At 40.6% G+C, this 14,050-nt stretch overlaps 1 protein-coding gene across 1 annotated transcript in view; it reads left to right on the top strand.

Moving 5' to 3' along the window:
• Nucleotides 1-14,050, top strand: part of SEC24D (SEC24 homolog D, COPII coat complex component) — a 49,619-nt gene that overhangs the window by 10,227 nt on the left and 25,342 nt on the right. Inside the window, exons 2-8 of the mRNA XM_036382769.1 lie at nucleotides 62-244; nucleotides 1,127-1,253; nucleotides 2,631-2,779; nucleotides 4,123-4,395; nucleotides 5,153-5,274; nucleotides 7,981-8,092; nucleotides 9,400-9,527. Coding sequence (XP_036238662.1) covers nucleotides 62-244; nucleotides 1,127-1,253; nucleotides 2,631-2,779; nucleotides 4,123-4,395; nucleotides 5,153-5,274; nucleotides 7,981-8,092; nucleotides 9,400-9,527 — 1,094 coding nt within the window. The remainder of the gene's footprint in view (nucleotides 1-61; nucleotides 245-1,126; nucleotides 1,254-2,630; nucleotides 2,780-4,122; nucleotides 4,396-5,152; nucleotides 5,275-7,980; nucleotides 8,093-9,399; nucleotides 9,528-14,050) is intronic.

Raw genomic sequence — 14,050 nt, forward strand, 5'->3', positions numbered from 1 at the left:
TAGCCTTTTAAAATGCAGAGAGAGTGATGAATATGAGTGAATGTCATTTTCCTTTTTGCAGGTTGCTGTATAGGACACAATACTTGGAATGAGAAAATTGCCATTATGAGTCAACAAGGATATGTTGCAGCTCCTCCATATTCCCAATCCCAGCCAGGAATAGGAGGCTTTGGACCACCCAGTTCTTCAATTCATTATGGACATTATGGGGACCCTAACTCTTCATACTCAGCACCTCAACCAGGTATTATTTTGGCTTAAAATTTGTTTTCAGACTCTACCTTTATCTACCAGTGTTTTGCATCTCTTTCTACTGTGTGTAAATTTTACACTGATACTGCAACTGGAAACAGAAAACAAGTTTTACCCAGTTTCTCTAAAAAGACAGCAGGAGTTGTGTTCCTCTAATCAAATGCTGAATATAGTCAGAATTCTGATAGAAATGCTTCTGGTAATTGACTTATTGGAATACTTGGGGTAAATACTGGTTTTCATACCAGATGATTTTTTTTGTGTTAGAGTAGTGTAAAGGGAAATTAGTTCAAGAAATACAGTTTCTTGAAAGGTTGTTCATTCAACACTGCTGTTTACATAAACCACAGTTTCTTCACAGTCACTATACTAGGTCTGAATTAGGAACACTTTTCAGCACAGGAGAGCAGGTTCTACATATGGAAGCTCTTTTTGTTTTTACTTTAACAAGTTGTTTCAAGTTTTCATTCTTACCTTGGCCTCTGAAATCAAAGGGACCTCTTGTTTCTACCTTGAAATATAACTGGGTGACAGAGAATTAGCACTGCCCCAAACTGCTGATAGCTGTGTCTGTTTGTTCATTGTTTTTTTCTTACTATTCCTCTTGGGTTCTTTGCTGGAAAGTTATGAACTGCTGTTTGTTTGCTTTTTACTCTCTCTTAGTTTTTTGTATCTGCTTTTATAACTGAGCAGAAATCTGTGCTTTCCAACAGAATCACTGAGATTGGAAGGGACCTTTGGTCCAACCCCTCTGCTTAAGCAGGGTGACCCAAACCTGTTATTCTTAATGCCAGAGCAGAGCTGCACACTTGCATTTCTTGCCCATCTTGTTCTTTTTACAGGGTTTTACATAAAAGTGCTTAATCTTTTGCAGGTGTGTCCAAATCAACTGTGCCTTTTGGATCTCCAGCTCCTGTTGGGCCTCCACCACCTGGTGCACAGCAATTGAGCCAGACCAGTTTCCAGAATGGCTCTGGTACACCAGGACAGCAGCCACACAGGTGACTGGAAAGGATCAACACCTGAGCTGTTTGACCTCTGTTACCTCTCTGTGAAGGAGGCAGGAATGGGAAGGGGAGAAAACAGGGACAGGTGAAAGCTGTAGAAAGAAATCATTGCAAAAAGGTTGTATGAGGGGATAGCCAAGCTTTATTACACAAGCTTTATTTTATTATTTGTGTTGCAGGTAAATATGAGTCAGTATTTGAGTCAATATGCAGCTCTTTTATTTAATTCTGTCAAATATTAGTTATTTTCCACATTTCCCAGGAGTGGCAAAATTAGTTTGTGTACCCATAGCTCCTCTGGTTTTAGTGAACTTAGACACTGTTTAACAACATTCTTCTTGTACTTGGTTGAAATCTTCATCTCCTTCTGTGCTTTTTGTGTAGCTATTTCATTTTCTCTGTGGGAAGGAGGACCCAAAAAGACTGGTGATTAGTTGTTCAGGATGCTGTACTCCTGCATAGGGAGGAGTGGTGGTTGTCCTGAAGATGACAAAACAGGGTGAATAGAGTCAGGTTGACATGACCTAGCTAGCAAAATACTGGTTCTCTTCTGTAGCTTCCCATCATTGCCCTGACAGCTGCACATCTCCTGTTCTTCACTTGGTCTTGTTTTTTTTCAGAATTGCTCAGAGCTGCTGTTCTAGGCCAGGAAGTATCTAGACAAAAATTTCAAGTAAAGCGAGCTCTACTTCTCTTAAAATAGCTGGGCTCATCCTCAGTTTTACAAGGGAAAAATCCATGTTGATCTGTCTCTGAGACATAGCCTGGGATCTTATTTTACCAGAGTGAAATAGTCTGGTAGAAAATGCCTTTTTAAGCCATGTGTGTGTTACTGCTTTCTTTTCTTTGATTATTTTTCTTGCATTCACATATTCCATATCTGACAGTCATGAAGTTTTTCTCTACCTGCATCTTCTTTTTTCCTCTACTACAGAGAACTCCTCAAGCATTCCTCACTTCCTTTTCTTCTCTTCACAGATTTTTCTCCTAATCTTCTTCATCCATCCTTGGTAGGGAGTCTTTCTTTATAAGCTTGGACAAGCCATGGAGTGCTGTGATATGTTCAGAAGCTTGTGTTTCTTAATCTTCAGGCTTACAGTTACTACTGCTCTCACTTTGCCATATCACACTCACTCTGCTTTGTTTCTAACAAGTGTGCAACCGAACATGGACTGCCTGTTTTTATTAAACAAGTGTGCAATCTCTGTGTCCTTTGTGTATTTTAATACAAGCGTACATTTTCTGAGCAGAATGTGGGCATACTCCATTAGGGTTTTGTCCTAATTAATTGTTTCAGCACCATCTGAGGAGGTATGAGATCTTTGAGAGTTGTAATTTTTTTGCATAACTGCACTGATTTTTTTCCTTTAGGTTTCAAGGTCCTTCACCTCCAACTAACACAGGAGCTTCCTATCCTCCCTACAGTCATCAATCCCAAGCAGCCTTTCCAAGTACTGCACCTGCTTCCTCTCCAGCACAACTTGCTGACCAGCTCAACAGCATGCAGATAAATAGCTATGGTAATTGGTTTATCTGATTGACTTCTTCTCAGTTACAGCATTAAGACTATGATAATTGAAACTTACTGAACTTCTGTATAAACAGAAAATGAGACCTTTGACCACCATCATTGGCTTAAGTTCTTAGCATTTTATCTCATCCAGTTCCTTAAATGAGTAGTATTGGGTTAATTCTCAATTGATGTTTGACAAACCTTCCATAAAATTCTGATACCCCAAAAGTTGTTTCTCAAAATACTCAGTGAATGTGTCAGTAACAGCCAAGGCATGAGCAATAATATGCAGACAGGGTTTAATTTTTCTCAACTTTTTACGGGTTCTCTAGTTACAAAACTATTTTCTTTTCTTGACTAAACATTGTTGGGTTTTAATCTAAATTTATCTGCATTTATTTTGGTGTTATACCATCTCAAACCTAGGCCATAAAGATGTGATCATGTGATGCTTCCATGTAAATGACTTCCAACAACAAATGCTGATATGTATTTTAATTATGCAAAATATATTATATAAACAATTTAAAAACAGTTATATAAAATACAGTGTTCTCATGTTATGTACTGGGAGGCTTGAATTTTAATTGTAAAGATTTTTTTCAGTTAACATATGTGACAGAAGACGTATTTCAATGTTTGTATATGAACACGTTCTTTTGCTTCAAACCTAATATTGGTTATTCTTCTAGCTCTCTTTAAAGTTGTGTTGTCTTTAGGGGAAAATCTGATTAAAAAATGCAGGTTTTGTAAAGTAATAAGTGTTTACAGATTGTAAGTCTCAAAAACCTCTCTTTCTAGAGTCTTCTTAATTCTAATTGAAATCTGGATCTTATAAACAACCAACAATTCCTTGCCAGTGTCTACAAAATAATTCCCACATGTTTCATCTTTTAGTATCAAGTGGGTTTATTTTCCATCAAACCTGTAATGGTGAAATACAAATAGCAGACTAACAAAAACATGCCACATAAGAGAAATGGATTCTTGAGCAAAAAGAACGTTGTTTCACATTCTGAAATGAAGTAGTATTTTGAAAGCTGAGTGACCTATGTGTGTTCTGGTGAAGAACTGTCCAACTCTGGCTTCTCTCACTCTTTGCCTATCTGCCCCAGCTGCAGGATTTTATTGCAAGTAGAGCCAAAAGAAATAAAATGACCGAATCAGCTGAGGCCTAAACCGTGATTTGTCATGTGGTCTGGCACACAGAGTCGCATAAGGCAGCGCTGTCAGTGTGGGATCCAGTGTTGGTTGTACGCCGTAGAAATGTACTGAGCAGAACTAGAGCACCTTGGACACAGGTTTGGGAGGTTTCCATTCCTGACTCACCTGATGTCATCTCTCGCTCAGGTCCTGGCACTGCTCCAGGCTCTGGCATGTCTCCCGGGCACCCGGCGGCTTTCCAGGGCCCGCGGCTGCTGCCCCCAAGCCAGCAGCAGATGGGTTTGCCTCCTGCACCACAGCTGCCTCCTCCACCAGCAAACAGTGTCAATGGCCTTGGTGCTCAGCCAGCATTGCCTCCTGTGGCCAGGCAGGGTGGAGTCCCTGGGCCTGTCCCTCCAAATCCTAACTTGCAGCACCTTCCGGGACAGCCTCCAGGGCCTGGATATCATCCTCAGCAAGGTAGGGAAGGATGTTTGTTATGTGTTTGAAAACAAAGGTGCAAGAGCAATCACTGGTGGAACTGTGTCCATTCATGACTGAATCTTCAGCTGACTGGGGAAAATGAAATATGAGTTCCCTTTCTGTAGAAGGGAAGGATGTGCATTGTCAGTCAGTACACCTGAGACAGGCTCTGCTTTTGCTCACAAGTTGAGCACTGTTGAGACTGTAACAAGAAAAAGGAGATTAATTAGGATCAGAATCAGAATTAGTAGTTAGTAATTGGTGAAGGCACACCACACTACAGGAAGGTGTTTTTCTTACACTCTGTAGAGGTATAGGCTGCTTTCTGTCTTGTAGAGTAGTGTCATAAGCAGCTTTCAAAAATGCTTTGCTATAGCAGTAATGGATTGTAACTGAATACAAGAAGCCAACTAATGATATCAGTTTGCACTGACTGATGTTAGTGGAGAGGTTGTCACTGAGGTAATGGCCTGGCGTGAGTAGCTGTGGTAATCTCTACTAACTGTCCTACTTGACATAAACCTGAAAACTTTGGAGCCAAAGTTGTCACATCTGGTGTTGGTCTTGCTTTTTAAAAACACAAACTAAAGCCAAACTGAGCCACAGAAATCCAATTCTTTTAGTTGCTGAAAACAGAGGGGAAAGAGGAGTTGCACTTAGCTGAGTAAGAATTAATTGCATGGCAGAAGTTGATGCTAAGCATTGATAATGGAACTTAAATACTTGAAATGAATTATCGTTTGTAACTCTGCAGCAAACTATGGTCCTCAGATGGCAGCATCTCAGCTGTCCTATCCTGGTGCTTTTCCTGGTGGTCCAGCACAGCTCTCAGGCCCACCACAGAAGAAGCTTGATCCTGACTCTATTCCAAGCCCAGTAAGTACTTTGGCTCTAGTTTTTTATAAATGTAACTTGCTGCTGCATTTAAAATAAAGCAATGACAAATGCTAACATTGTGTTCGTTTTAGCTGGTGGGGGTTTTTTTGCCAAACATACTTTGGCACTTAGATGTGACTTATATGGCTTGGTTCTCAACATACCTTCTAGTTCTTCCAATTTCTAATTAATGCAATTTTGTACTCTGTGCTGTCAGTTTTGGATCAATTAGTGTATGAAATTAGTTGGAGTACTGAAGAGGCTTTATAACTTTATCTAACATGGGACACTCATACATGAGTATGTCCCAAATAGTTTATAGGAAATACTTCACTAGGAATTCTCAACAGGATTCTTAATGAGACAGTGACCAGTACTGAAGAACTGCTTGTGTTCACTGCAGCTTATCACCTTTCCTTTTCACTCTGAAAAGTTTGAAGGCTTGAACTTAGTACCAGATACCAGAAGTAGGATTTGTACACAATACAGGTACATGAACTCTGGAAGTGCAGTCCTGGCAAGGCTGAGAAGTCATGTGCTCAGAAGCCACTTTGCCTTTTGATTTCAAGAGTTTCTCAGGCAACTGGAGTTATTTGCCTGAGCCATCATTTCAGTTGCTGCAGCCTTGTAAAGATTTCAGTAGCCTGGAATGTTCCTGGTGCTTAAGCTTCCTGCAGGCTGAAGAGGCTCAGCTGTTGAGCACGCACTGGTGGGACAGTGTCTCTTCTTAGGATGGTGCTAGAGAAAAGAAGGTTATGCTTGCATCCATCTTTGTGAAATAGTCTAATTTGTATGCAGAGAAAGGGCTGGTCAGGCACAGGCAGCACTTAACTTCTTTATTGGAAACAGCTGATGGAAATAGAAAGCAATAGTGTGCTAAACTCATGGAGAAAATGTTCTGGTGCCCACGCTTGGAGTGGTTCTAGCAATCACCTGGGCAGGTCAGAAGGACCTCAGAGACTCAGAATTCTTAAAGCAGCTTCAACCTAGAACTTGCTACTTTAAAAAATGTTTTCACCACTGCACAGCAGGCTAGTCTGGGTGAAGGAATTTTACACTTCTCGCTGAGGCAAGTTTGCTGTACAGGAGAAACATTTTTGCAGAAGCCTCACACTGTTTGGTATGAAACTGTCTTGCTCCTTTAAATTTGGGTATTCTTTTGTCCTTCTAGAAAAGATTTTTTTTTCTTTACCCAGTGATGAATTTGATGCAAACCCCCCGTAACTTTGGAAAAACACTTGTTGATAATCCCTTAGGGGTTAATGTAACATCTGCAATTGCCTTGTTAAAGGCAATTTTAACTGAAAAGCACTGTGTAAAAAATCCCCTGAATCAAGTGTCTGTATAAATAACAAATGCCCTTAAGTCAATCATTCCTAGTGTTTCAGTGCAATGCTTTTTACAGTAGAGGGATAAAATGATCTTGTCTAATTAAAAAACAAAGGGCAGGGAGGGAAGGAGGTCTGGCATGAAAACATGGGCTGATGTCTTGTTTCAGTTATGCACACAGTATAAACAGCCGTGACTGCAACAGCCATGTTAAAATAGGTTAAAAGGTTTGTTTAAGCCTTCCAGAGAGGATCAGAAGGTATGTTTAAAAGAAACATGATCTGGGTCAACGTCTGTAAAGGACAAAAAGCTAATTCAGAATGAGGAATAAGTATGACCATGTGTATTTCTGTTGTTATATTTACATTATATAATTATAGTAGTGTTGCCAGATAAATTTACTTCTTATCTGTAGCCATTGTTGATTTATATTTCTCTTATATATGTTAGAGGCTGATTTGTACCCTGACAACATCTATGAAAACTTGCATCTGGACTTTGTCAACAATTATTTCCAAGAACAATGATATATTTAGGTCAGTTAGCTGCAGAATACCGTGGCACATTGATCCTTTGCAGAGCTAAGTCTCAGAGTGGTTTGCTTTCTTGAGCCAGTGGACCTTTTTAGAGCAAAACCTTTTTCCTTCTAATGCAAGAGTTAGCTATAAGTATACAAGCCAGGGAGGCAGGGAAAAGTAATCAAGCAGAAGATCTAACAAGCTCTCTGAGGAATGTCTTGTATATTTAAATTGCAGTACAGAAAACTTTATTGATGAAAAAAAAAATTATAGGCCCAGACTATTTTCAGTGTGTTAGGAAATAGCTCTTGGACATTGATCAGTAGACTTCATGCAACTAATTTAGTTTTTCTTCTCTGTTTGCTTTCCAACAGAGGCTTCTGAAGTTGCCTAGCTATTATTAGAAGTTCATGTGCAGTGTAAAGGCACAATTCCATGAGGTACCAGCAGCAGTGGCAAAGCCAGTTTGAGAAATTCCCTGTCTTGTTCCTCTTGCCTCCCACAGCTGTTTGGCTGCACTCTAAACCAGGTTGCTGAGGAGAGAGGAGGAATGATGGTATCAGTGATTGGATTTCTGGTGTGGAACAAAACACAGCTTTACATAACTTTGATTATATCCTGAAAAGCGTCAGCATTAAACCTGAGTGAGGGATCATGCAGAAGTAACAGGGAACAGCCTATGGGAAAGGAATTTGGGCAGCAAAGTCAGCTGCGTAAATATTTCCTGACATTATACTGTAAATGGTTATAAATGAGGCTTCAGCCAGAGTCTTTCTTTGTGTAGATCTTAGCCTGTTCATGAGTGTAGCCGAATGCATGACTTACCTTCCTCATGCTGTTCTTGCTTCTTCCTCATCAGATCCAAGTGATTGAGAATGATAAGGCTGCCAGGGGAGGGCAGGTCTATGCCACAAACACGAGAGGACAGGTTCCTCCCCTCGTCACCACCAACTGCGTGATCCAGGACCAAGGTAACTGTCCTTGTTGCTGTGTTGGGAGTCTTCCAGGGGAAATCTAATATCATTTAATAAAAAAAGGTTAAATTTCCAAATTTCTCATCTGAAAATGATGGTATTTGCTCTAAATTGTACATGAAATTGCAAACTTCATTTGAACAGGAAAAAAGGGGGGGAGGAGGGAAGTGGGAGCTGAGTTCTTACACCTTGACTTAACACCTCCTCTACCCTTCCGGGCCTTTCAAAGAATATGAATAATTGAGACAACTTTCCTTTTTAACTTAAAATTTTTGAAGGTGTTACATTTCAAGTTAAAAATCCTTTCTGGATTATTCTGAAAATTTGAAAGGTGGACATTGGAAGAAGCAGTACTGTTACCTTTTAGGATATTAATTTCTATTCAAGTGATAGAGGCAGTGTGCAAGCTGTCTAGTTGATGTACACTGGCCAAAGGAAAAATTTATCTGCCTTTGCTTCTGCCTGGAGCCTGGGGTTGCAGTCTTCCACATGCCACTCTTGACAGCAGGCTCAATATTTTAATACAGGTTAAACTGGTGGTCTACTCAGCCCAACAGTAATTTATCAATGCTGAGATAACTTGAATAAAATGTACAAATACACTAAGATTTTTTGGCATTATCTGAGAATGGGATAAACCCATTCTGATGATCCAAGAAATTCCTTTCAACAAACTGAGCAGAGCTGCAGTTTGTTGGTTACAAAGGGAGCATCAGGAAGCTGATTCCTGAACTCCTGTCTATGCTCTTGCCTGCATCTCACAGCAGTTTCTCCTTGAGGGGCCTGTGCTGAGTGTCCTCTTGGAACTGTGGTGGTGGCTTTGCACCCTGTATTTTGCAATGTAGGTGAGCATGGTGATGTTAAGACAGACACAGTGTTTTCTGAATCAGAGGTAGCTCATGAGAGCAGTCTTAACAGTAGAGATCAGTCTGCCTCGTCCCTTTATGTACAGTGTTGACATGTCCACTGGGATAGCATCCACATTTTCTTCTAAGATCCTACATATGGGATGTTTCCAAGTAATCTCTACTGAGATTCTTCTTGCAAGTAGTTGTTGCCTTATTCTTGTCATGTTTAAATCTCTAAATCTCTGCTTTAAACTCAGGAAGAAAAGATTTAACCAGAGGGAGGGGCAGTGAGCTGGGATATAAGGAGGAAAGATGGGTAAAGCCTGCATGGGAGGAAAAGAAGGAATGTGTTGAATGTGGCACATGCACTTGTTGCTTTGTGTTCTGATTTTCCTGCTGGGTGCTGGGCTGGGCAGGTTCCTCCTAGCAGCCTCTCATGCTCTGTGGTGTTTGCAGGCCACGCCAGCCCCCGGTACCTGCGCTGCAGCACCTACTGCTTCCCGCTGACGGCAGACATGGCCAGGCAGGCCCGCATCCCCCTGGCGGCCGTCATCCAGCCCTTCGCGGCTGTGCCCCCGAACGAGGTACGGAGCGCTGGGCTCGCTCCTCGGGCCGCGGGGTTGGTGGGGAGGGTGTTTTAGCCACACTGGGAATTGCTACGACCAATTCGTCAAGAGGTGGCAGAAGACTGAGGCGTGCTTGGGTCATGGTGTAACTTCAAAGGACAGAAGTTTTCATTTGGAAAAGGTACAGTAGTGATGACTCCCCTGGATTCCTGGTGTTTCCCCAACTGCCTCTTGTTCATGCCAGCTTTGTCAGTTCCATTACTCTGCTGGAACTCCGTAGTTTTAGGAACAGGTATTATAAGAGGATGACCACAAACTGCATGAAGTTAATTTTAAGGTGTGGAGAGCTAGATTTGAAGAAACAACATTTTTCCGTTGAGATCTTTACAAAATAATTGAATTTCACAAGAAGATAATTGGGTTTTCTACTTGGATGAGCTGAGTCATAGAAAGAGGACAAACGTAACCAGCCATTTTTAGCACTCATTTGAAGGCACTAACCTTTTCTCACATAACCATCTCTAATGACCCTCCATATTCAAAACATATCCCTAGTTCTTCTGCAGATCTCTTCTGCAGTATTCTCTGGTCTTAAAACAATTACCCAGGTTTCCTGGCACCCCAGAGGATTCTATCAGTGGCAGGGATAAATGCATTTTTCTACTGCAGCATTTAGCTACATCATCTGTGGGATTATCTTGCTTGGTCTTCATCTGCTGTGTCCTCCATTGCTTCTAAATTCTTCAGCTTCCAAATTCTGCAAGGTCTGCAAAACGCATTTCCTTTTCGTGTCTTTCATTGATTTACTCCAGAGTGCTGTGTCATGGGGGAAAAAGTAGGGATTTCATCAAATTGTAGTATGTGATTGTGTCTTCAAAAACTCCTCATAAACTCCCTGCAGAGGAAAGCCTTATTAAAATTGCTAAGACATTCAGTGCTTGGTTTTGCAGTCTGATTTTTCTTTAACTATAAATTCTTGGTAGTTTTTTTTTCAATATATGTTGGAAAAAAGCAGATGTTGCTCTTTATCAGGATGGATAACTTCCAATCCAGCAGACCTCTGCAGTTTGAGTTGAGAGTATTATTTCAGCAGGGTAGATTGCAGTTATCTTCTCTGTGGTCCACAGGGAAATAGGATGTATTACTGATGGCTCTGCAGATACCAAGTCTCACCATTTGTCTGCTAGACAGCAACTTCGGGTTTCATTCCAGTTCTTGAGGGAAACGTGCACCCTTGGCTTGTTGCCACCCCCCTGCATTTTCTCCTAGATGAAACTCCTGCTGCTGCTTCTCCACGCCTTCACTTTATCAGGCACACTTTGCTCTTTACCACCCTTGATCCCAGTTTCTGTGCCCAAGTGGCACTTAGAAAATCCATTTTCACGTTGGCTCTTCATTTGTGCATCTTGCACTCAGAGTCTGCCTCTAGTCCTTTACATTTCCCACACATGGCTTCCTTGTCTCCTGCATTGTGTTTGGACAGGGTGATCAATGAGTTGCTAAAATCTAAATCTCTTCTGCATACATCAATTTGCAGTATGTCCAAACATTTGTCCTTGGCCAAGTTCAGGGGGGTTTTCCTGGGGTTGCCAAGAAGATGTGCTCAGTGATCCACCCGTTGTGAAGTGTGAGTGCTCTTGAGCTGTTGCAAAGGTCACTGGGGCTCATTAATCTGGAAGGAGCAGTGTGTTTTTCCCTAGCCTCTCCTTTGGAGGAGCCTGAAAAATGGCTCTCAAAATTGGCAAAAGCCCAGTGTGGAAAATTCTAGTCAGAACAATTCTAGCTTGGTAAAATTGTAAGAGCTAAGGAGATAGTGTTGGAGTGGGAAGAGCTGGGCAGTCTCAGCTGAGGCAGTTTTTCCACGGCTTGCGTGTGCCCTTTGTCTTCACTGCTGCTGCCAAAATAAGATCTTACTCTTAAGATATCCTAATAAAAATGGTCTTCCATATGGGATTTATAACTACTTTAATTTTGAAAAGCCACTTAATTTGAAAGAACTGGGCTTTTTATAGAGGTAAAATAGATTCAGGGGCTTATTTGTGTTTCTGAACTTCCTAGTATGGTGTGTTCTGCCTGAAACTGGTGACTGCAAGGCACAGCAATTTCTTTGTTTCAGAGTATCCACCCTATTTTAGAGATAGTGCCTCTTAACAGTGTCTACAGGTGATGCTCATCATGTGCTGTTGGGTTACAAGGTGAAAATATGTCTTATTTTCTTTATTTCTTGATAAAAAAGCATGTTTTACACAATAACTGCAGCAAAATTTAGTTAAGAACGAAGAGAAATAGCTAAGTCTTCTGGCAGTAGCAGAGTTAGGAATGTGTATGAAAGGGAGAGCCCAGTTGTACAGATCTTAACTCTCTTCCTTAATTGAACACTGTCACCGTTCGGGTGGATGACTTGTAAATGTAATGGATTTTGTTTTTAGAAAATAAGCTGTCAGTTGCCTTCATGGAGACAGTAACTCAGCTGGAAATTGAGTTCTGGGGATTTGCTTCCTTTCACTAAGCATACAAGAGGAGATAGAGATAAAAGATCCTGGGAGCTTTCAACTAAAAAGTTGCCATCTGGGGACTCAACAGTATTCTCACACTTTGATTTGGAAGGTTTTCCAAAGGGGAAAAGGTAATTTGGGATTTCAAAAAGTCTGAAAGGCAGATTTAAGTTCATTATTCACTGTGGGTTCTTTTTGGCCAAGTGGAATGTCTACACAGGGCTGGTGTCCTGCCTCCAAAAGTGAAGTGGGAATATTAACATGAAAGTGCATTATTTTTTTAAAATTTATTTTAGCTAAGATCTGATAAGAAATTGTCAGGAACAGAAAATTGTCCAAAAAATGAACAGGAATGTCTTTTTAATAGGTGTACACCAGTTATCTCCATTTCTAGTAAGGAATAGGATACAAGGAATAGGATTACAAGTTATCTCTGTAGGAGAAAATAAGAGCAGAAAATGAAATCATAATGTTGGTAGATAAGGACGTTAAGTGAAAGGATGTCATGCATGTCTTTGAATAAATGTAATCCCCAAACAAACAAATCTCCCCTGCAGTGAGAAAGAAAAAAATGAAAAATGTAACCTGGTAAAGCTGCACAATGAAAGCGTTGTGGAGAAGCCATAATTAAAATTGAGACAGTAACAGGACACACTGAGGAAAAGGTCACAAATGAAGCTTTACTTCAGAAATGTGAAATTACACGAGAGTGAATTTAAGGCATTAGTGGAGACCACTGGGTAAAGAAGGTTGTAGGGTTGTATTTGATACCCCAAGAACAGGTGAGGCAGCAGCACTTGGCATGCAGGCACTGAGCCTCAGAAGGGCAAGTGAAAGGGATTTATTCAGAAAAACCCTCAAGCTGAAAGTTAGTGGAGGAAAATCCATGGAGGGCACAGAGTCTGTTAGAGGTTGCTACAAAAAGCCTGCAGCCAATCTAGAAAATCATGAACTAGAGAACATTGCATGTGCACTATTTATCACTGGAAATAAAGGCTGTTGAAACATTCATGCCTTCCCTCCTCTGCCAGGGTCTTAGAAGCAGTACAAATTTCACAGTCCTATCTTTCCAAGTCCCTATTTATTATTTCTCAGAAGTAACAGTTCATTTTCACTCTCCTGATTTGGATGATCTATGGAAAGTATTTGTTTGTTATAGATTGAGAGTACAGTATCATTGTTTGACAGAACTTATTTTTAGTCCACCAGTGCTTTAGCAACAGTCCATAAAAATAAACTAACTCTCACAGTTATCATCCTAGACCAAGCCCTGCATGAATTTGTTTTGGAGATGGATGAATATTTCCACAGCCTGAATAAACCATGTGATCTTGATTTAGCATTAATACTACTTGATATCAAAAGTTAGTTAAAAGAGTATTTCATGTTGTAAAATCCAAAATAAACAATTCAAAATACTTACCTCTAGCTTTAGTTATTTGCCTTCTTTGCTTCTTAGTAATTTTGTGTCATTGTTCTCTGCCATGTTCTTTCTTATTTATTTTAATTTATTAGCTTTTAGAAATATTTATTGGTGGGAATCTAATATATCACTTCCATTTTCTCCTCAGTTAATGAATTAGTTAAGAGAAGGGAATTGCTTCTCAGAAATGCTGGTTCATGAGCTAAAAGCCATTTTACCTTTTCAGAACTTGTCAGAATAGTGAAATTTGATGAGGCTCAGTGCAGCTAAGCTGTTTGGAAAGCTGTGATTTTTACAGAGATGATAGGATGGGCTCCTAGATGGAGCTGTAAGGTCGGCAGCAGCTAAAAATTGAGGTGGATAACTCAAAATGTGATTGGACTCTGTGGGACCCAGGTCCTGTTGTCCCTGATTTCACAGCTAGTGAGCAGGGCAGGCAGGCTGTGGCTGCAGTTTGAAGCACAGGTTTGCACAGACACACACATTCATTAGCAGCTCTGTGCTTGTGCAGAACTTGGATTTGAGGAGAGTGAGGAATGCTTAGTCTGCAAGATGAAATTATTCCACCTAAACATCCTGCTGAGGGCTCCTTTCTATTAGGAATGTGTTAATAAGCTGGCTCT

The sequence above is a fragment of the Molothrus ater genome, chromosome 4 (genome assembly GCF_012460135.2).
Source record: "Molothrus ater isolate BHLD 08-10-18 breed brown headed cowbird chromosome 4, BPBGC_Mater_1.1, whole genome shotgun sequence".
NCBI lineage: Eukaryota > Metazoa > Chordata > Aves > Passeriformes > Icteridae > Molothrus > Molothrus ater.